Source organism: Petromyzon marinus, chromosome 31 (assembly GCF_048934315.1).
Source record: "Petromyzon marinus isolate PM22_M1 ecotype Great Lakes invasive population chromosome 31, UKy_Petmar_22M1.pri1.0, whole genome shotgun sequence".
NCBI lineage: Eukaryota > Metazoa > Chordata > Hyperoartia > Petromyzontiformes > Petromyzontidae > Petromyzon > Petromyzon marinus.
The window spans coordinates 9,192,687-9,216,009 of record NC_133697.1 but is presented as its reverse complement, the minus strand read 5'-3'; the positions used below and the strand labels follow the sequence as shown (position 1 = coordinate 9,216,009).

Sequence of the window (23,323 nt, the reverse complement as noted above, 5' to 3'; positions counted from 1 at the left end):
CTGGCAGTTTCGGCAGCATTGCTTCGAGCAAGCCCGAGCTCTTGCTGCTGCTGACGAGGCGCAGCAAGAGCGTGTCGAAACCGGTCCGGAGTTTCCTTGCGTCGAATCGACGCTTGCCGACCTCTCGTGTCGCGGTGCACCCACGAGGTCGCGTGGTGCACGGTCAGCGGGCAGCGGTTGAACACCTTGGAGAAGCACGCGCCCATCTGCGACGGCAACGCGCGCAACAATCGTGAAGATGTAGGCACCCGGTACACCACACCCCGTGTACTTCCCGCCATGGCTGTGGCTTCATTGTGCACGAACGTCGTTGGACTTCTTTCGCACCGAACGTAGCCAACCGTGCTCGTCGGAGGTGTGTGGGAGGGGCAACAAACTAACCGGCAAAAAGGCAAGGGAGCTATCGAGTGTGCAGGCAATGCAGCTGAAATTGGAACCCACTGGCCGAAGGGGGTCCAGGCTCCGGGCGAGAAAGAAGGAGGGCCCCATTCTATCCCTCGCACCCAGGGCCCAAGCTGCTCGCCACAGCACGGCACGGTGCGGTAACCGATGGTGAGGTATTGGCGAAGGCAGCAATTGACTCTCCCCCCCCCCCCACCCCACCCTTCAGACCCTGAATATTGGTATTTTACTCATATTTTAACAAAGATAATACGTTTTAAAAAAATATTATTAATGAAGAGCCATAAAATTTATTTATTTATTTATTTATTGCATGTTGTGACTGCCTCTCCTTGAGAAGTTTCTCGATGCGCCTCCGTGGTGACGTCAGAGATCAGATGCGCTTCTGTGGTCTGTCTGGAACCTTCTTCCTTCCGCTATTAGGAAGCCACTGGAGCTCTGCTTTTCGTGGTTAGATTGATGGCTACGTACGGTGTGAAAGAAGTCCAACGCACCGTAAATACATACAGGTCGCGGAACTCACATGGACAGCAGGGGTGGGAGGAAGCCCATTGCTGAGCACTTTCTGAAATCCAAGAGAGAAAGACGGGCGTGAGTTAGAAGAGAACACCCTCGCTTAAAAGTCAACGTGAGAATCGATCACAGACCGCAGTGCGATGCAGAAGTGCACTTCAACGAAGCCATGGAGAGGGCAACGCTACTCACAGGGAAGAAAAAAAAAGCCTAAATAGTTTACGAATAAAAGCTAAGTCAGCAGGTGGCCAATTTAGACTCTTAGGCAACATTCCTAGATTTAAAGCTTTCGTGACTGCAAGAATCCATCCATACTCTTAGGCAACATATTCAAATTCCGAGAACGAAAAGATTAAATGGATGTCACCACATCTAGAATAACAAGAATCTCGAGGCCAACCATTGAGATTTAGGAAAGGTTTCTGTATAATTGACCAGATAAACACTGTTCATCGGATATTCTGTAAAAGGCAAATATATATCAACGATCATTATGCCTTTGTAGATCATGACAAGACATTTGGAAATTGAGAGCAAACTAAGGCCTAAATATCTTCGACCGCTAACATGCACACAATCACACGCGCGCGGGTGGTATCTTACAGAGGTATTAGGGGATGAACTGCTCCCTCCCGTGCCCCGTTCCTCTGCATTCGACCACCAGCTCGAGTCTCCAACTTGTGAACAGAGTGAATGAGAGAGAACAATAACAGCAGACTCTACGGTTACAATCGCGCCCTTCGCTGTCCAAACATCACCACTTGCGGCATCGGCGCCTTTGAAACGCCGAGAGTGTCTGTGCCGCCGCTCACCGCCCGAGCCCTCCGAGCGCCGACCCATCCTGCCGCCGCCACCCGGCACGTCTTGCCGCGGCGTCCCGCCGCCCGCGACCTCCGACCTCCACGCTGGGGCCCTGGGGCCCAAGAGCGGGGGCCACGAGCGGAGGGGCCGGGGCCCGGAGAGCCGCGCCGGGAGGCTCCGGGAGGAGGAGGAGCTGGCAGTCACGGGGGCCGTGGGCCCCATGGGGGCCGGCCGCAGTAGCGAGGAGGAGCGACGAGGCACGGGCCTAGAGTCCCCACACTCTCCAGACTCCCCGCGCTCCGTAGGTTCCGCTGAGACTCGTCCTGAGAACTGAGCAGAACGGACAAGGGAAGAGCTTCCAGGTGTCTCCTCAAATCTGTTCTCTTCAACCGTGTCCTCGGTGCCCCTGAGTTGCTTCCTTTCTCTTCCTCCCCTGCTCAGTCCCGCCGTGCCCTCCCGCCCATCCTATGAAATTCCATGCTCTGAGCTCTTGGTTACGTGATGGGCGCATTACAAATGTGATTTTGCGATGTAAAGGAGCGAAGGCGAAATGGGTAGAGGAGTGCAGGTAAAGTGATTGTGTGTGTATACTGTAGACAAAGATCCCCCGTATAGCCTTAACAGAATGTTGGGGCAAGTGCTGTTAGCAAGCACACATAACTGTAGACAAACATAAAGGTAAAATATTTCAGTAAGCGAATTCACTTTGACGCTGTTGCTGCTGCTGCTGCTGCTATTGTTGTAGCTGTGAGCAATGCCGTGAGTCCTCGGTAGCCACACACCTTGATCGTGCCGTTTGATTCGGGGTCAGGCGATCGCGGCTCGCTCAGCCACACTGCGGGAGGTAGACGAGCGGCACAAAGATGAGCATCGTCGTCGCGCCAACGGCACCGCGCAGCAGCGCTCGCGGGCCATGCTATTGCATTGCGGAGCGGTGCGGGTTAAGGTCCCCCGTTCCCCCACTTTGGTATCAAATGGTCAGCATCATCATCAACCAGGATCAATCCACGGTCCCACGACGCAACGATCGTACGCGGCGCCTGCACACGAGCCGACCTCCGCGGCGGACGTGGCCCCTGACCCTCCCCCCCGCCCCCCCCCCAACTCTCGAGCGGTATCGTGCGGTATTCACCCATGGTGTCCGTGGAGTACGGCTGCTTGGCAGCGTCGGAGGGAGCGGGCGTCGCGGCGCTTGTGGCCGGGCGGATGGTCTGCAGGCCGTCGGCGTGTGGGTTCTGATTGGCGAAGGGCGGATGTTAACGAGATGAGGCAGCTCGTTAGCGTACTCGACCGACACCGTCGCGCCGATTGGCGCAATCGCAGTTATCCATGCTTCATTAATTCCCCTTCATTTGCCCAGGAAAGCCTCACTGAGTGTGTCGCTGCGGAACAGCGTGCTGGCTCTCTGGAGGCACGGCATGTAGGGCAGTAGAGGGCGGGGGGGGGGCGGTCTTGAAATATAAAGCATTTTAAATATGGGCCCCTACATTAGTGATGGTAACTAAAAAAAAAACAACGCTCAATGTATTTTCTCTTCTTGGTTCTTTCGGTAAAGTCACATAGAATGGAAATAAAATAATAAAAATAAAACATAATAAAATAAAATTCTCACGACGTTTCGGCCGCAACACGAGCAGCCTAGAAAGGTGGAGGGCTGGGGGAGGGTGGGGGGCGGTGATTGCTCCCATCGCTGCCTCCTTGGATTCGCCACTGCGCAGCCCAGCGTTAATGGCGTCTGCGTTTCTCATCTTAGCCGTAGTTTAGGCGATGACTGCTCGTGGAACTTTAGTCAAGCCTTCGTCTGTGAAGTTAATTAGTCGTTCTCTTAGTCTAGTTCGGCCTCTTTCATTTCATGAACTTAAGTTTAACAGATCATTTGCCTACAATATGCATAAATTGTAAGTAACTTATTCTATTCTTAGTTTTTTCGGTAAAGTCACGTTGAAGGGAAACAACAAAATAATAAAATATATGAAAAACCAATATATTTTATTATTTTGTTGCTTCCCTTCAACGTGACTTTACCGAAAAAACTAAGAATATGAATTACTGCAGTCACGAAAGCTTTAAATCAAAATTTAACTTATTCAAATTGCACAATTGGACGTGTCGTTCCATGCTTACTAGGTGAGCTACTTAAAAATGTTTGTCACATTCAAGTTTCCAGTATTTATTTTACCCAGGGTTGACCTCGAGAGAGAGAGAGTTAGTCTCATTTGCAATAATGATTGTGTGGCCCCCTGATTCTCATCTTCCACGGACAATTCTCGAAACGCCACGGTGGTTAGGAGATGTTAATTACCTCGCCTGGTATACAGGAGGTCGTGGGTTCGATCCCGACCCTGACACCTACTGTATATTCGAAGTTTGCGGTGTCTCTCTCCCCATGGTTGATGTTTCTCCGTGTCCTCTGGTTTTTCCCTCCACATTTAGAATCATGCATTGAGAGTATTTGCTATAAATCTCTACGTGACAAGCCACTTGGTTGAGCTGTCATGTGTGGCCAGGTCGCTTTTAGCTCGGTGGGCCTTACCTGGTAAAATGAAAAAAATTGTTTAATAGTTTTAGAGTGTCTCAAGACTCTTTTTCAGGGATGGTTTTGCGAAGTTTCACAACACGATTGCGAAGTGTTTTCCGACCGAGTAATTTGCGCTGTAATTATCCATATTTGAATCATGACGCCAACACACCTGGCCCACTGTTTTTGAAATCGTGCCACGGGACATTTAACGTTCCCTCGTGAAGCAGACGATGCCTGGAAGGCTGGAATCATAAACCTCTTCAACTCGCGGAAAATTCAGTGTCGCTCGGTTACATCACCACCACACGACAATGGGCATCCCACTGATAAACATTACCCAGCGTGTACCAGGTGTGGTGACGCACGCCTGAGATCCGGTGCTTTGGAGGCAACGGGTGGTAGACCACGTGGAGATTTGTGAAATTTCTAACCCATCTGGGCTGCAAGGTGGCTAGGAGATGGCAGGAGAGCAAGTGGGTCTATGAAACCACCTGTAAGACATGCGATTGTTATCTTCTCGGGTGCATGACAGGTTTTTTTTTCCGGGGCAATCCGGTTTCCTCGTGCTTGCAAGAGACTCAACGAAATGGCCAAACATCTTGAAAGCAGTAGGACCCTCCTGAAAAAGAGTCTTGAGATTTCGTGAGGCTTTCCCTGGTTACATCGTTCGTACCGTTATGATTGTTCACGTGCGTGTAAAGCTCTTGTTGTGAATCCACAGCTGAATGAGGGCCTCCCAATGCCGTGCGGGTCGCGGGGAATATTTGACCATACGTCACCAAGCTGGTCAACGTGGGTTTGTGACGGTGGGTGGCGTGGACATTAGTGCAGCACAACAACGAATATCGCCACACCGCTCTCTGCCACCACCACGTTGCTCCGGCACAAGCCCACGACACCTGTTTTAGCAATGGCGGGCACCCATCTAAGAAATATCCAAGCGCAAAGAGGCCCAAAAGCCTCCTTAGCTTCCAACAAATGAACCTTATGGCGGGACCCCGGGGTCCCGAATAAACGGAAGTCAAAATCTTAATTCATTTATTTTTGTCGACTCCGTCCCACCGCGCACATAAACGCCGCGACCCACCTGGTGCGGATCATTCTGTTGTCGTATCGTTCGCCTCCAACAGATATAAAATGACGTCACAACGCAGTTCATGCGAGAGCCGGTCGGCTTATGGGACCCGGAGTCCCACCACAAGGTTAATATATCTGACGAGATCGGGCTCGTTCTGGAACGTCCCACAGATTAAACTTGCAGAGGGGAGGATTTCGTCCGCGGTAATCTCCCACCGTCCCTCCCCCTCCATCGCCACCCCCCCCTCCCCCCCACCCCGTCTCCAGCACGGTCAACCATCACCCATCGTCCCTCCGATCACCTCGTCCTCCTCGTCCTCCTCGTCCTCCTCCGTGTCGAGGCTGCCGCCGCCCCCGCGACCGCCCCAGCCGCGCGACGGCGAGGGGGAGCCGTGCGGCCGCTGCAGCCTCCGCGCCGACTCCAAGAGGTCCGCGGTGAGCGAGCGGGTCAGCGGCTGGCGGAACCAAGCGTGCTGTTCAAATGCAACGGGGGGAACACGTCGGCACATCGTTTACAATTGTCGGCACAGATTGGACGAACGTGGTATCTGACTTGCAAAGCGCGGTTGAGGTCGTGTAGTTGTGTTTTCGTTTAGCCAGCAGGGAACTCAAAGAAATAAGGAAAGTCTCATTCGTTTGCAAGAGTGACCTGCGTAGATAGTTATATATATAGATATGTATGGTGTGTATATTGTAGAGAAGAGATAGTTCGTCATAGGCAGGAGCGAGGAGGGAGGTTGAATGGGATCCGTCCCTTCACAGGAGTACTAATGAATGTTGACGAGGAGCCATAGCCTAGCTCCGCAGGTATGGGATAGAGTGTTGCTCCCTCGCACGTGTGGGGTTTTCTGTGGGTGCTCTGGCTTCCTTCCACGTGTAAACACTCATTAATTGGCTGAAAACATCTTAACATATAGAGGACCGCAGAGCTTATTAAATTGTTGGTAGTGCCGGCTCACCGCCCAGTTGCTGCCTTTGATGCTTGTCTGTAGCTCCTGTGCCTCTGAGTCGTTCTCTCTCTTCGAGAGTGAGTGGAATACTGGGCGGTGGTGTGTTACAAGTTGAAATTATTATTATTGTTCATGCAAACTTAACACAAAGTGATATTAATTGTATTGGCTCCATATGAGTAATGGGCCAAGCCAACCATGCATGTACAATACAATTTGATGTTATGGGCATCCTGGGGAAGGGAAGTCTCTTGGTATGAAGGAGATCGTGAAAGCGAGAGGGAAAAGAGGAAGGTCTTGAGCCTGGGTTTTAAAAAAGACGGGGAGTCGACAGCACAGATGGCTGTGGGAAGGGAGGACCATATTCAATGGGGGGGACATCGTCATCATCGTCGTTGTCATCAGAGCTGCCCCCGGCGCACACCAGGGGACAAACGGGGCAGTGTGGGTGCCGGTGCGGTTTCACCGCCTGCACACTCGACAGCTGTTCCACTGCGCGTGGTTGCCCCGGTGTTGCCGCCCAACGCTGGAGCTCGCTCACCGTGCCGAGCTTCTCCGCACTTGGCCTCTTGCCGGGGCTCTTGGTGAGGGTGGCCTTGATGAAGCTGTGGAACGCCGAGGACCTGGAGAACCCACAAACAAAGATCCCCCGTGTAGCCTTTCATAGACCGTTGGTGCAAGTGCTGTCAGCGAGCGCCTATTTACCCTTTTCCCGTTCAGATGATGTACCTATACATCATAAAAACGAAACCGGAAGAAAAAATAAAAATAAATTACTTTATCGCTACCGAGGCTCCCATAAGGGCATGCGGGAGGGCATGTGGCACAGTTTGGCGCCAGCTATCATAGAGTGTAGTCGTTTCACTACGGTTCTCTGCAATGAGTACAATGCCTTTAAAAACCGCAGCGATATGCCTCGATAAATAAAATGTACGCTGAACCGCTTGCGCTTTCCAAGATTCAGCGGTGAACGGGACACCCACCCTGCAACTTGCAGACATCTCGGAACGAGAAATGGTTAATATGTGGTGGAGTAAACGATACACATAGGTAAATTGGCCACATACAGTACATACAGACATACAAGCAGAGTGGGTCACACAAGGTCGAGCAGGTGGTGGAGTCACGGGTGGCGTAAACAAACCGAAGTAATTAAAGGAGTTTGGCACGAGGGCTGTGATTGGTCGAGAGGCTGTTAGCGTTAAGTGGAGGCGTTGCGAAGTCTGACCGTTGGGCAGGTGCGAGCTGGCGGGAAAATGCCAGTTCCCCACGTGGCAATTAATTAAGGCTAATTGGAAAGGGGATAAAACGCTAGGTGATTTGAACGGGGAGTTGAGTTGTTGTTGGGCAGTTGTTGGCAAGAGGTGGAGAGATACGAAGAGGAGAGCTGGCAAATGTTAGGGAAGAATAGATGGAGAGCCGAACCCAAAGGACAGTAAATAGCGATAAGGGAGAGTAAGCGTTAGCAGAGAGGTAGTTACGGGGGAGATAGGTACAGGGAGAGTTACAGATAGAGTCACTGTGTGTGCGGAGATAGCTAGAGTCACTGTGTGTGAATAGACAGGCAAGTCACTGTGTGTGCGGAGATAGAGGAAGTCACTGCGTGTGAAGAGATAGTGGAGACACTGTGTGTGAGGAGATAGAGGGAGAACCACTGTGTGTGGAAGGAGGATGAGCGGACGGTGCTGAGGTGGATCGGAGTGTCCGAGTTGGCGGAGCGCGAAGAGGAGAATTATAGTGTGTGCGGAACGATGGAAATAAAAGTGACGGTGAAAGAATGGAGGTTGTCGTCCGAGTAAATTCACGGCACTACAAATAGACTGTTGGTGCAACTGTTGTTATAGAGCGCCAATTAAGGTGGGAATGGCGCTCGAGGGGGTGGTGTGGTCAGTACTGCACACCATCATCCTTGTTTGCCTTCCCAGTGCTGATGTTTGCTCACTGTGCTATGTGCTTATTTAAGGCTGAATCGACCTAGGGTTCAGATATAACTCACCGCTGATGATGTTCGCCTTGGCTGGGAATTGAAGCCAGGTTCATGGGTTCGTAACACAGTTTGCTAACCACTGCACTCCCGCTCCCCACTTATAAAAACTCACGAGCAAACCACGTCCCCTCCTTTTGTTACGCTGAAAAACATTTACGCGGTAGGTGCTGTTAGCGAGCGCCTATTAAGGCTACCAAATCCATGAAATAAAAATAATAGAAAATATTCCATCCATTCTCAATCCCCTACTGGATGTAGTTTTTTTTTCCATGCTTCACCACGCTGGTCAGTGTGGGTTGGCGATGAGTGGGGTGGGGGACAGGCAGGACCGGGTCAGATATCACTCGCCACTGATCTGAGCCGCGGCCGGGGAAATCGAACTCGGGTTGCTAGCGTCACCGTACAGCACGCTAAACCCTCTGCCACCGCTGCACCCTATAACGGAGCAATCGCAGTGATTCAAGTGTTTTTTACATGCACTGAAAGTGAACAAATTTCGTTAGTGTACACGGACAAGGTAATGATTCAAAATAATGGCTTGCACTAATCAGGACGTGATTTCAAATGAGACCTAGGTCACCCTTGCAAATGAGACTGCCCCACTATTTTATAGCTCTCACCTGGTTAAACAAATATACCTGCAAATTAACATGACCATCAGCTCGAACCAGATAGTAATTAAAAATGCAAATATTTTGATGAACCAATGTGAGAACTCAATAGACCAGCATCGAGTCTCATTTGCAAGAGTGGCCCAAGTCACCACAATGACAAAAGGCAAACTCATAGAACAAAGTACAGCAATTAAGCGAGTAGAAAGCGGAACAAAAACAACCGTGTCACGTGGGAAATCCAAAACATTGCACAAACGCAAATAAATGTCGAATGTAACTCAAACTATGCGCCGTACAGCAAATCACTGTAGCCTGTGCTCCTTCAACGGGGGAGGAACAGCAAAACTACTCACAAACTGTCTCCTGGAAGCCCTCTCGTCATGGCCAGCAGACCTCAAAATTGGCATTTAGCTTCCGAACATATCGCTGCCGCCCATCCACAAATGACATTCCCCAGGAGCGCGGACCGCTGGGGGTGTCTGCCAGCCAGGGCGGGCGGGGGAGTGGGGGGGTAGACACTCACCACTTGGCCTTGTCGGAGAGGCGGGGCGGCTGGTACCCGCTCTTGGACATGAGGAAGAGGACCCTGCACTCCGGTGGGGGGGCAGGGGGGGATGGGAGGGTGGGGGGGGGGGCAGGTGGGGAGGCAATGGGGAGTGGGACGCACCATGACTATTGGGTATGCAGTTGAGCCGGTGTTTGCCCGGGTCGGCGATCCGGAAAATATTTCCGCCGCACCCGGCACACCACATCCAGTATACATCTCGCTATGGTCGTGGCTACTGCTGTACTCGTCACGTGCCACCCACTCCGGTCTAGCAGCGGCCGGAAAAAATTGTGAAATGCAAAGTGTCGTGCGACGCCGTTAAGGCGTGCGTGCGTGGAGAGGCCGCTCCACCTACGGCGGTTTCCCGTAACGAACCTCGGCAGCAGAGGGCAACTGCAGCAACATCCGTCGTTGTGCTGTATTTCTATGCTCTCCCGCATTTACACTTCCCGCCTTCAAACGATGAGTAGGGTGGCAAGATGAAGTACAAAGTGAAAGATGGGGAGAGGGTTAATTGATGAGAAGGGTGGGAGATGAGAAAGGTAGGAGATGGTGAAGGTGGGAGATTTGTAAGGCAGAAGATGTAGAGGTTAGAAGATTTGAAAGGTTGGAGATGTATGGTACACTTCTTTCGCACCATACGTAGCCAACCGCGCTGATCGGAGGTACGGATGTGGAGGGTGGGCTGTTTGTCAGGAGGCTGAGAGATTTGTAACGTAGGAGATGTGGAGGATGGCAGATACAGAAGTTGGGAAAACGAGGACGGCAGGCGACGGGGCGAGAGGCGTGTAACGTGGGCGACGCCGAAACCTCATGGGGTGGAGGTGGTAGAGCGGCGGCTGCGTCTCCGCCAGCTCGATGGCCGTGATGCCCAGGGCCCACACGTCGCACTGCCGTCCATAGCCGCCCTTCCTCTCCACGGCCGCCACCTCTGGGGCCATCCTGGGGGGCCATCGATCACAGGGACGGGCAAGGTGGCCACATTTGTGGGAGGCTCAACCAGGAAGCGTGGTGAGCCAGCCGCTTTGTAGTGCGCTTCAAAGTCTGTGTGCGTATGTATGTATACACAGACTTTGGGCACCATGGTGGCGAGATGTTAACTCCCTCGCCTGGTATACAGGAGGTCGTGGGTATGATCCCGACCCTGACGCCTGTATATATGGAGTTTGCTTGTCCTCCCCGTGGTCGCATGGATTTTTCTCCGGGTCTTCCGGTTTTTCCCTCCATATTTACAAACATGCGTTCAGAGTATTCGGTTGCTATAAATTTCCACATGTTAAGCCACTTCATTGGGCTGTCATTTGTGGCCAGGTCGCTTCTGAAAAAGAGCTATGTAGCTCAGTATGCCTAACCTGGTAAAATATAGATATTTTAGTTTATGTATGTTGAACTTCTATCGCACTCTATGTCGCCAACCGTGCTACTCCGAGTTCCCCCCCCAACCTCCGCCAAAGCCGCACCGACCGGCATGGTGAAGTATGGCGAAACAACCCTCACGAACGGCACGGCATTGGGAGTCCCTCTCATCCAGCAGCGGATGGAGAAAAATGGCTGCTACACGTACGCGTAGTAGTGTGCTCAGGCAACAGGCTCACTCACCAGTACGGCGTGCCAATGAACGACTTCCGCTTGGCCAGGGTGGCGGTCAGCTGGGCGGACACCCCGAAGTCCGCTACGTCACACGGCATCGCAATATGTATGAAGACTCACCACGCAAGCACGCACGCGCACGCTCGCTCGCACAGTTCAGATGCCCCATACACGTTCTAAACGTCAAGCGGTCACGTCGATTCATGATCCCCCGCGTTCACTGATTTGCACCAGTCACTCGCTTGTTCGCCGGCGGTCAGTCACCCCCTCATCACGCTTTTATTGCGACTATCAATCACTCTTCTGCGGCGACTGTGAGAAGAGTGGTAAGGTGCTATCTTATGGCAATGTCAACAAAAAAAGAGACTGCAGGGCTTTATTTTCTCACGGATTATATATTTCTGGGTCGTTTGTAGACTTAAGTCGGTGGCACGTGGCTAGCAGTAGCCACAGCCATAGCGAGAAGTATACAGGATGTGGTGTGCCAGATGCAGAAATATTTTCCGGATTGCCCGACCCGGGAAAGACCCGGCTAGAATTGAGCTCTGGGTGAAACGCAAATAAAAACTTGGGGTAAAATCGCGAGCCCACGTGTGCTCTCAACTCGTGTAATATTCTCGTCGTCGCTAAATCACGGTTTGATGTTGAGGACTCACCCAGCTTCACGTCGCCACTCTCGGTCAGCAGGATGTTGGCTCCCTGGCAACACAAAAGACCAAGATCTCCCGTTTAGCCACACACACATGGTCGGGGCAGATTCTATTAGCGAGCGCCTATTAAGGCACGAGGTGGTGGTGCAGCTACGGACACCGTGTCTGCCGCATTTGTCTTTCCGGTGCTGATGTTTACAGAGCGCACTGTTTCTACTCGCTCCTCTGTGACATAAAGCTCTCATCTCCAAACTCAAGATTATCCAAAATGCCCACTGCCAGATTTCTCACCCAACACCTCCAGTAGCTTCCAATCCACGGGGTCAAGTAGCGACGTTGACGATGACGGTGGTGGTGACATTGATAATGACCAAGTAGGTGGTGGCGATATTGATAATGATGTAAGAAATTATGATATTGATAATTATGTAGGAAATGATGATATTGATAATGATGACTGTGGTGATGGTGGTGATATTGAGATTGATGACGGTGGTTGTTCTACTGATATTGATAATGTTGATGCTGATAAGGTGGTGATATTAAATATGATGATGATTGGGCTGAGTTGACCCCAGTTACACTGGACCTCATACTCGAATACCTTGAGGTCAGTAGCTCTGTATCGGCTCTGACCTGTGAGCGGCCTCACCTTGATATCTCGATGGATCTTGTTCTTGCTGTGCAGATAAGCCAAGCCCTGGGAGAGACACGCCAGTGGTTAGTGGGTAAGAGAGCGATAAAGAAAAGGAGCATGAAAGTGGAGAGGGAAAGTGGGAGAGTAAGATAGAAGCACAGCAGAGTATGAGAGAGGTTGAGAGAACATACGAGAGAGAAAGGAAGAGAGAAATAAAATGAGAGCGAGATTAAAGGGATGGAGAGAAAGGTGCAGAGAATTCGAGATATATCGAGAGATGGAGATCGAGATAAAAAAATAAGGAAAAAGAGAGGGACAGGGAGAGCAGGAGAGGAAACTAAACTAAAATATTTTTTTGTATTTTACCAGGTAAGGCCTACTGAGCAATATATCTCTTTTTCATAAGCGACCTGGACACAAATGATACATCAACAAAGCGGTTTATCACTTGGAAATGTATAGCAGTCAAATACTCTAAACGCACGTTGATTCTAAATGTGGAGGAAAAAAACCAGAGGACCCGGATAAATAGCCACACGACCACGGGGAGAAAATTAAAATGCCAAATATACAGGCGTCAGGGTCAGGATCGAACCCACGACCTGCTGTATACCAGACGAGGTAGTTAACATCTCGCCACCGTGACAGAAAGTGAGAGAGGGAGTCAAATCTCCGGCCCTACCTTGATGGTTTCACGGCACACGAAGGCGATCTGTCGCTCCGCCAGGCCGCCCGTCACTAAGCGGAGACACGCGGAGACAAGCGGAGACGCGGTGAGACACGGAGGACACCCGGAAAACACAGGGACACATTGGGACGTGGAGAAAACAGGCATCAAAGGACACAGTGAGATGATGCAGGCTCTGAGATATATCTTTTCCAGGGATGCAATGGGGCAGTGATGATGATGGTGGCAGTCGTGCCGATGATGATGACAGTGATGATGATGGCAGTGGTCGTGGTGATGATTATGATCGCGATGATGATGGTAGTGGTCGTGGTGATGATTATGATCGCGATGATGGAGAAGTGGTGGGTATGTCTGGCTACCGTGGTACACATCCTGCAGAGAACCTCCTCCACAGAACTCCATGCAGATCCAGAGCTCGTCGTGCCTGCACTCACACAAAGACAAAGTTCCCCCGTGTAGCCTTTACAGACTTTTTGGGGCAAGTGCTGTTAGCGAGTGCCTTTGAAGGCCCCCACATACACACCAAAAAAGACAAAGGCACGTAAACAAAGATCCACTATGAAGGTCAACCATGGCACATCATCGGATGGGTGGTCAGCACCACACCCAGTCGCCTTACACAAAGCACCAGATACTCATTTCAGGCTGAGTTGATGTAGGGGGGGGGGGGGTCGAGGACTGGTTCATAAATTCACCATAGATGTTTACAATGAGCGGGAATCAAACTCAGGTCGTCGTGTTAACAATGCAGCATGCTGACCATTGCACTTCCGCTCCCCACATGAACACAAAGACACATGCACACACACAGCGGTCATCCACCCTCCACAGACTTGTGAACAGATGATGAGACCAACACATAACACGAATCAATAAATAAATGTCGCTCCAATAAAATTCCACAAGGACATGACTATTCAGCCTGGGCAGCGGGGGAACCATCGACCTCAAATCTTGGCTGCCCGTATCACGACCGTGACACGGATGAGAATGCTGCGGCTGATGTGTTTATGTATCTTGAACTTCTTTCGCACAATACATAGCCAACTGCGCTAACCGGAGGTGCGGGGGAAGGACAACAAACTAAAGGCAAAAAGCAGTTCTAAAGCAACGACTTTTCAATTTAGATTTAAACGCGCATAGCTCCAGTGTCTTCATCGTATCGGAAGGAAGAGCGTTCTAGATGGTTGCAGAAGCGCATCTGAAAGCGCGCGATGCAGGGACCATCTTTGTTCGATGGCCGAGCCAAAAGCCGCAGCGAGGATGGCCGGAGTTCGAGTGATGGTTTATGCTCCTTGACGAGATCAGCAAGGTATTGTGGTTAATTTGTGGCCGGCACTCTGTGTGTGTAATGAGTGCGACCTTATAATGTATTCGTTCGGCAACCGGAAGCCAATGCAGCTCAGCGAGCACTGAACGGGTACGGTCGGATCTTGCAGTAGCCGTCACGACACGTGGCAGAGAAATTTGAACACGCTGATGCTTGGTAATGTCGGCAATGTTGCTGATGGTGATGATGTTGTCGGCAATGTTGCTGATGATGATGATGTTGCTGATGTTGCTGATGTTGCGAGCCCGTTGGGAAGTGTGGGATCGGCGCTCACCGGAGGAAGCTGCCGTAGAAGGCGACGATGTTGTGATTCTCGCACTCGCGCAAAACCTTGATCTCCTGCTCCATCGCCCCCAGCTCCTCGCCTGCAGAGCGAGGATCACTTGTACCCCGATCATTCACATCGAAAACTCATCGTATCATCCACAGCCCCTTTGTATGTACGTAAGTTGAACTTCTTTTTGCACCGTACATAGCCAACCGTGCTAATTGGAGGTGCGGGGGAAGGACAACAAACTAAACACAAAAAGCAGTTCTAAAGAAACGAGTTTTCAATCTAGCTCCAGTGGCTTCCGAATATCACAGCGCATAAACCATTGCACCACCTATCCCCACACACAAACATCCCCCATATAGCCTTCAACAGACATAAATGCACACACAGAGGTAAACTTTGCGACTTACCTGGTTCAATCCTCACAACTTTGACTGCACACACCTGTCCACTGTGAATGCGCCTTGCCTGCACACATATAAACACAAAGACAAAGATCCTCCGTGTAGCCTTAACACACTGTCGGGGCAAGTGCTGTGAGCGAGCACCTATGAAGGCCGGCACGGCGCACGAGGGCGGTGGGTGGCCAACGCCACGCCCGTCCGCCTTTGTCTCCCCAGTGGCGATGTTTACTACACATCACACCCGGTACTCATTTGAGGCTGAGTCGACCTAATCGAACTCGGGTCTCCGGGTTCTTAGCGCAGCGCGCTGACCGCTCCACCACCGCTTATATATTGGCACCTCCACGCACAATATCCAAAGGTTCCCATGAGCTTGTTGAAACAACTGCTGTCGATGAGCAACCTATTAAGTCCATCTCTGGACTGGTGATGGTGTGTCCCAAAGCCATATACACCAGACCGCCTTTGTCTCCCCCGTGTTGAAGATTTTGATATACTGTGTTTCCACCAAATTGTGCAACCAAACCATGTGTGTGGTTGCACAATTTGCCGACGACGATGATGATGATGATGGTATCAAAGGACGATAACAATGGCAGTGGTGATGGTGGCGATGATTTATATATTTACGCACTCTAACCAAAACACATTCCTGCGGAGGGAGCTGGTAGGAACGTTGGGTTGCTCGGTCAATGGCCAGGGTCAACGGCGGCACCACCACGTGGTGTATTCCGCAAATATGCCCGACTGTGAGGGCGGGCACAAGCTGGCGTGAGTAGGTTAAACGTTGAGTTTTATAAGGGCACCACGGGGTGACCAGCCCCTCCCCACCCAGCCCCACCCCTCCAACCCCCCACCCAGCCCCATCCTCCCCACCCAGCCCCTCCCCATCCTCCCCACCCAGCCCCTCCCCACCCTCCCCACCCAGCCCCTCCCCACCCTCTCCACCCTCCCCTCTCCTCCCATTTTTGGATGCACGACGGACGGACGGACACAATAATTCCCTGTGGGCTGGTGTAACCAGGAGGTTCCTACCAGTAAAAACCTGTATTATGGATGATATTGTTCGCGAAAGTCTCCGTGTTAAACTGATGATGTTCAGTATATCGGCAGTGATTATGGTGCAGACGATGCTGGCATACCCATCAACCTCTTATCAGTGCCTAACTCATTACGGACTATTTCAGACCTTATTGGTCACCCCGTGCTCTTATAAATCGCAACGTTCATCCTACAAAGTCTCATCACAAGGGAGAAACACGTACAAATAGACAAAAAAATGTTGCCCGTTTTGAAACGGCTGTACGATGCACGGACTTGAAAATTCAATTTCCCTGTACAAGGATACGGGGTAAACCGTCTGGGTTGTGTTGGTGACCAAGCTGAGGATTATATATTGGCAACGTCAGTAATTCAAGATGATTGGTGAAATGATAAAGGTGGTGACTGTTGAACGTGATGCTGATGATGATGCTAGTGGTGATGCTGATGTTTGAATACATTCATGATATAATTAAACTAATTATGAGGTGCTGCTGCGTTGGCAGTGGTGCACATGCACAATTAACAACACAACTTAATGTGCTATGAAGAAGGGACATTTCCTGAATCGTCAATTATATATTTATTTGCTTCCAAGGCCAGTGTTGTTGATGAGTGTGCTGAATGTTTATTTGATTATTGTACAATTGTGCCGTTACATCGCCGGACCGTGAGCGATTGTGGCAGCTTGGGGAATGCCTTCATCCAGCAGTGGATGTGGATTGATCACGACTGATGATGATGATGATAACTAATTAATACGATGATGAGCGATAGTGATTTTTGTTTTCCAACACCGTCCAGGATTCAAACCTTACGCGACCGCAGTGGGGCGAGCCGGAGTCGTCACTCAGCTCAACGGAATTCTCTCCATAAATAAGCAGCGAAACTAACAACAACAATGGCCCATTTTACTCACAAACACAATGGCTTTGTGGGTCGCAGGAAAAAAAACTCACCCCACCCTTCATCTCGCGCCCCCTCCCTATCTCCGCCCCCCTCCCCAGGGCCAGCCCCCCCACCCCGCACACCGCCTCCCTTAACATAACACACATCTCATAATGGCGAGGCTCACATTGACATGTGGGTTTGGAGAACAGCAAACGTGCCACAAACATTTTTTTCTCCCCCCCCCCCCCCGCCTAGGATGGGTTGTTTTTTGTTTAGTCTGGATATTGAAGACGGGGGGTCAATGCTGCTACAGTCGGTGGGTGTAAATTATCAGCGGACTGGACTGGGCAATCCTCAATCCTGCAGAGGTCGCCGGGTTTGATTCGATTCTCCCGGCGCGGCAGCTGAAACAATTGTGCAAGTTTCTTAAATTCCCCACCCCTCCACCACCACCACCACCTCCCCCTCCCACAGCTGCTGTCCACCCCAGCAGCAGCAATAGGTTGACTTCAGTTGATCGCGTGTGATGGGCTAAAATGTATTGACACACAGCTGCAGATTATCAATAATCATCAAGGAATAAAGACTGTCGATGCGGTCGCGCGCGGTTAAATAAATGGCATTAGGGTAATCACTTTATTCACGGGTGGGACGTCGAGTGGTAATTCCAGTCCAATCGCGGGATGTGAGTGCAAATCGGCTTTGTGCGCGCGGGGTGAAGAGGAGATGTGACTGGAGTTTAAAGCGGTGAGCCAGGCACGAGCAGATGTCGTGCATCGCAGAGAGGCGAGTGAGCATCGCGAGACGGATCTGAGGGATTGCGAGGGCTGGACTGAATATCAAGAATGAAGCGACGGGGAAGGGGGCAAGAAGAGTTGGTAGTGGCCATCTGAGTCAGGCTGAGAACAAACCGGCTCAGATGGCGGCCAGAGGACGTGTCGGGTAGGGTTAGTGGTACGCAAGGCTTAGTTTATCACTCGATGGTCTATGGAACGCGGATAGGCTGGCTTGGAGTAATGTATGTGAACTTCTTTGGCACCATACATAGCCAACCGTGCTACTAGGAGGTGCAAATGCACTACCACTATGCCTATCCATAACAACCTTATATAATGGCACCCTATATTCCTATAATCTTATAAATAGGTTTTAAAAACATAGGACAGAATAACGCCAGATGAATGTGGACTGGTGCAAAACATAATACAGCGAAGAGCATTCCAGACCGTTCTGACTGAAATGAAGCACTAGTGGTACCCAAGTCAGAAAGAGAATACCACGTGGGAAGAATGAAGGCGATGAACGTGGAAAAGCACCAGCGTGGAGACCGAGTGGCAGAGCCGAGAGAGAGGTGGCTCCACGTGGTGAACCAGGGATATGAAGGACTGTGGAGTCCAAGTTTCGAGTTTTTTTGCTAAACTAGGTCAGAACTCAAGAGACGAGCTTCGTCTCGTTTTCATGAGTAACCAGGGTCATAAAAAATGACAATAACAAAAAGCAGTAAAATTAAGTACAGCAATGCAGCAAACAGAAACCAGCACACACCAAATTATATCACACGAGATATTAAAAGTATTGCACAAACATACATCAATGTTAAAACAAAGTTAGGCATTAAATTCCCTGCAAAGCAAGTTGAAGCGGGCGTGGAGATGATGGCCCTGGACCGGTCTGAGTGGAGAAGCAAAACCAAGGAAGCCCCCCCGCCCCTCCCCCCACCACGTGGTGGGAAAAAATGCCAGGAAGAAGATTAGATGTTCAATTGATTTCACGAGACGAGTAACAACAATCTGTCCTGTCCTCACAATCCTAAGAGATAACATATAGATAACACGATGGCTGCATTTTCAACCCGCAGCGCGTGTTCCCCGTGCTGCATGAGCCTCGAGCGAGGTGTTGGGCAAGGAGCGGGACCTTGTGCCAAGACTGAACATGCAAGCGAGCAAGCAAGCTTATGCCTTGACTTGTCTCTTTCTCAGATGTATCTGAAGCCTAGCCTTCTCAACGCTTGACTGAAGCAATAGAGACGGTAAACCAACATGGGGAAAGTGTTCATGATCTCAGCTTTGTTGATGAGATCGTCATCATAACTGCGATTGAATTATTTGTGAACTGCAGGAAATTGTAGACGAACGTAAGAAAATAACTCAACAAAGAGGGCCGCGAAAAACTTTTGACTCAATAAATAAACGAGCAAATAAAAAAAAAACACTTGGAACGAAGTTTGCGGAATAAAATAGCATTGTCAGAGGACCTCAATCGGAAAGAGAGAAATTAGACATTTTCGAAGGCGAAATAACACATTCCTGCGTAGGGAGCTGGTAGGAACGTTGGGTTGCTCGGTCAATGGCCAGGGTCAACAACGGCGGCACCACGTGGTGTATTCCGCAAATATGCCCGACTGTGAGGGCGGGGATAAGCCGGCGTGAGTAGGTTAAACGTTGAGTTTTATAAGGGCACCACGGGGTGACCAGCCCCTCCCCACCCAGCCCCACCCCTCCCACCCCCCACCCAGCCCCACCCCTCCCACCCCCCACCCAGCCCCACCCCACCCTCCCCTCCCCAGCCGGCCCCTCCCTCCCTGCCCTCCCAGCCCCTCCCCACCCTCCCCTCTCCACCCAGCCCCACCCCTCCCATTTGTGGATGCACGACGGACGGACGGACACAATAATCCCCTGTGGGCTGGTGGTGTAACCAGGAGGTTCCTACCAGTAATACAGTGACGCTGCTGCTACTTCTGCGTTGGTAGTGGTGCACAAACAACAACACTCAACAAATTCGTCGAGAAGATTGCGGCCTTAAAAGAAAAAATGTAAACGGCGACGATTCGGGCAATGACAGTTCTTCATAGCATATAAACAGAGCGATAGAGTGGATATGAATAGTTGAAGAGACCGCATTTTACACCATTGGACCTGATGCGGATTTTACATTTAAAAACAAGTCAGTTAACGTACACACCAATTGAGCACTGTCTCTGTATTCTCCGGATTATGTAACACAATAGCCAATAGCACAGCGGCTTTGAAAGAATATACTGTATATTATAGGGCACATCGTGTCCGAGGAAGAAGGACCATTGCCTGAAACGTTGCCTGCCGTGTTTTTTTTTATTTTACGGCCACACAGTGGCATTGACGAACGCGTTCAATATTTTTGAAGGCGGATCGGAATCAAAATATAAAAAAGGGAAACTGAAATTTTATAATGAAAACATCCCGAAGCTGCAACCGACGAGGAACGTCGCAGGAAGCGAAGGCAAATGGGCAGACGCAAACTCGGAATGACAATGAGAGACAGAGACGAGAGAGAGGGGGTGAACACACACGGGTCGGAGACGAAACGCAAACGAGAGACATTTTATTGACTGTTAAGAAAAGTGCGAGTGTGATCGGGCAGGACACGTGGCTCGGAGGGATAACGGCCCTGGGTCGAAGTTTAACGATGGAGTGACAGCCAAAAGGAGGGGGACACGCGCCCGAGAATACAACCACCGTGGGAGGTGGAGCGGTGAAATCAGCTCGCTGAGACATCGCGAGATCGTCAGCGATGGCAACGACTGTGTGAATAGAATGGCTGATGGAAATGTTGATGATATGTTAGGATAACAGCTGTCGTGGGCGTCACGGTGCCGAGATGTTAACTACCTCGCGTGGTATACAGGAGGTCGTGGGTTCGATCCCGACACTGACGCCTGCTGCTGTATATTTATAGTTTACATGTTCTCCCCGTGGTTGCGTGTTTTTTTTTCTCCGGGTCTTCCGGTTTTTCCCTCTGTATTTAACATCAAAATGCGTTTAGAATATTTGGCTGCTATACATTTCCACATGATAAGCCAGTTTGTTGAGCGATCATTTGTGGCCAGGTCTCTTCGGAAAAAGCTATATATCTCGATGGGCCTTACTTGGTAAAATTGAAAGTTTTGTTTATTTAATTGAGCCTGGTAACCATGCTCCAGTTGAGACTTTATTGAGACTCATCAGTAAAGCGTAGCCTCACCCACAATCTCCCACTCGGGCAAGTGTTTTTTTTTTCTCCAGTCTCTCGGGTTTCCTCCATAATTAATCGTAGAATTGGTTAAACATTCCAGTGTAGCAGGATACTCAGGCTCCGTCAAGCTTTCCCAAGAGACCACCCGATTCACAATCAACAAAGGTCACGAGCTAAAAATCCAGGGACGACTCAGTCCATCATCTATTCCGGGTCGATGAAACGAGCACCACTCTGTGTGAAGTCAACAGCGGTCGTCAAAAACCGATACTCGCCCAAGCCATGAGCAAGTGTAATTTTGATCACTGACTGATCTCAATGCGCTGCCAACATTAAGCAAAGAGACGCGTTGGCATTCTCTTGATTTAATTACAATATTTGCCAGCTCCAATGTGCATCCACTGCTGGATGAAGGGCTCCCCACGCCATGTCGGTTGTGAGGGGTTGTGTTTAACCATAATTCACCACATTGGTCAGTGCGGGAGGTATAAGTCGCCACTGACGTTGGGCGTGGCTGGAATTCGACCTTGGTTGCCGGGTTCGTAACGTATTGCGCTAACCACTGCACCACCACTCCCCTGTGATGATTATTCTCGTAAGAATACAGTAATAATTTTACAACACATTTGTTTTTAATAGAGCTCACTCCTATGCGCCGGGGTGTCTCAGAGCACTGTACGATTTCATTGCAACACATTTGAAAGGGCACCCCCAGTGGCAGCTGTCCCTGTGTCGCACAACGTTACTCAGCACCTCGCCTGCAAAAGTCGCATTAAATCTGACATTAGGGAGCGATGGTTGCTGATATGCACCGTATAATCCCAATTGAGTAATCTGCGGGTAATTTTATAACATGGCAAACTAAAAACTATTTAATATATTACGACGTTTCGATCGCAACACAAGCAATCGTCATCAGGTGGGACAACCAAAGTAATACAACAACTTGTGCTTGTCCCACCTGATGACGATTGCTCGTGTTGCGATCGAAACGTCGTGATCTATTATTTTTCTACCTACGTGACTTTACCGAAAGAACCAAAGAGTATGGATTCCTGCAGTCACGAAAGCTTCAAATCAAGATTAAAACTATTTCAACAATTTATTTTCTTTTACGAGGTAAGGCGCACTGAGCTACATCGCTATTATTCACAAGCGACCTGGCTATCAACGAATAACAGCTCATCTCAGCGGCTTATCACGTGGAAATTGATGGCACAAGCACTCTGAACGCACGTTGATTCTAAATGTGAAGAGTCGGGGGGGGGGGGGGGTGAACACCGGAGGAACCGGAGAAAAATCCACGCGGCCACGGGGAGAATGAGAGGGGGGGAGAATGTAGAGAGTGAGTGAGAGAGACACGCAAACTAAAACCCCTGACATAACTCACAAGTCGTGGCAGCGTTGCCTGCGCTCACCTACCTTGAACACGTCTCCGTATGTGCCCGCGCCAATGCGCTGCATCAGTTGCAGGTCGCGATGCAACAACTCCGAGTTCGAGTCCGGCTCTTGGTCCGCGTCCACTTGGTTCGCCGCGTCGCGGTTAGACTCCAGCTTCGGCTGGACCTCTGAAGGTCCACGTTCGCTCATCGTCTCTTCTCTCTCTCGTCGACTCCGCTCGCTCACCGCGACCTCTAACCTCCCGCACCAAATGCCGTGCACGTTCTACACCATAGACTGTGTTTCGTGTCTACAGTCGCCGCTGGCCGGCGCAGTGGTTCGCGTCCCGCACTCTTCACCCGATGATCATGAGTTCGAGTCTGAACCCGTGCCTGGGCTTCGCCCGACTAGCTAACACGCACCGACCACCATGGTGAAGTATGGTTAAACGGCGCGCATGCTGTTCGGCGCGACGCGGCGAGGTCTTCATCCAGCCAGCGGGTTTAAGAAGAGAGCTGTGAAGAGAGCCCGACAGAAGCGCTTTAGACAGAAAAGGTGTCTTGTAACCGGAACCGTGCCGGGCGGTCATCAGCAGCCCCTCCTCGGCGCCCGCGTGAGGCTGGTGTGTGGGGGGGGGACCGCGGTGCGAGAGACGCGACTTGTTTTTTTACTTCTGGCCCCAACATCTGCCAAATGCCTCCGCTTCCACCTCAATCCGCTTCCTCCCACTCCCTCCCTCCCACCCTCATTCCATCCCCTCCCTGCTCGCTGCCCCCCCCCCCACAACTTAATTCCAGTCCATCGTGACCCCCCCCCCCCGCTCCCCATGCAACCCTCCCTCGCCTCCTTCCTCCCCCCGCAATCCGCCAGTCCACCGTGACGCCACCCCCCCAACTCCACCACATCTAAATCCCCTCCCCTCTCAATACCCCACCCTCTCAATCTTCCCCACCCCACCCTCAAGCCTTCCCCTCTCAATCCACTCACGCGCTCAATCCCCCTCCTCCTCCCGCCTCTCAATCCCCGCATGCTC

The 23,323-nt window shown here is 50.8% G+C and overlaps 1 protein-coding gene across 2 annotated transcripts in view; it reads right to left on the bottom strand.

Moving 5' to 3' along the window:
* Nucleotides 1–23,004, bottom strand: part of LOC116947779 (mitogen-activated protein kinase kinase kinase kinase 5-like) — a 33,167-nt gene extending 10,163 nt beyond the window's left edge. For both annotated transcript variants that reach the window (XM_032963922.2, XM_076071057.1), the window contains exons 1-18: nucleotides 22,333–23,004; nucleotides 14,995–15,052; nucleotides 14,585–14,675; nucleotides 13,340–13,404; nucleotides 12,972–13,027; nucleotides 12,305–12,352; nucleotides 11,659–11,701; nucleotides 11,012–11,084; nucleotides 10,223–10,354; nucleotides 9,389–9,451; nucleotides 6,806–6,887; nucleotides 5,617–5,787; nucleotides 2,849–2,951; nucleotides 2,499–2,551; nucleotides 1,728–2,046; nucleotides 1,519–1,592; nucleotides 926–967; nucleotides 122–206 (exon numbers count right to left, since the gene is read on the bottom strand). In XM_032963922.2, coding sequence (XP_032819813.2) covers nucleotides 122–206; nucleotides 926–967; nucleotides 1,519–1,592; nucleotides 1,728–2,046; nucleotides 2,499–2,551; nucleotides 2,849–2,951; nucleotides 5,617–5,787; nucleotides 6,806–6,887; nucleotides 9,389–9,451; nucleotides 10,223–10,354; nucleotides 11,012–11,084; nucleotides 11,659–11,701; nucleotides 12,305–12,352; nucleotides 12,972–13,027; nucleotides 13,340–13,404; nucleotides 14,585–14,675; nucleotides 14,995–15,052; nucleotides 22,333–22,500 — 1,726 coding nt within the window. In that variant the 5' untranslated portion in view covers nucleotides 22,501–23,004. The remainder of the gene's footprint in view (nucleotides 1–121; nucleotides 207–925; nucleotides 968–1,518; nucleotides 1,593–1,727; nucleotides 2,047–2,498; nucleotides 2,552–2,848; nucleotides 2,952–5,616; nucleotides 5,788–6,805; nucleotides 6,888–9,388; nucleotides 9,452–10,222; nucleotides 10,355–11,011; nucleotides 11,085–11,658; nucleotides 11,702–12,304; nucleotides 12,353–12,971; nucleotides 13,028–13,339; nucleotides 13,405–14,584; nucleotides 14,676–14,994; nucleotides 15,053–22,332) is intronic.
* Nucleotides 23,005–23,323: the final 319 nt, after the last annotated feature.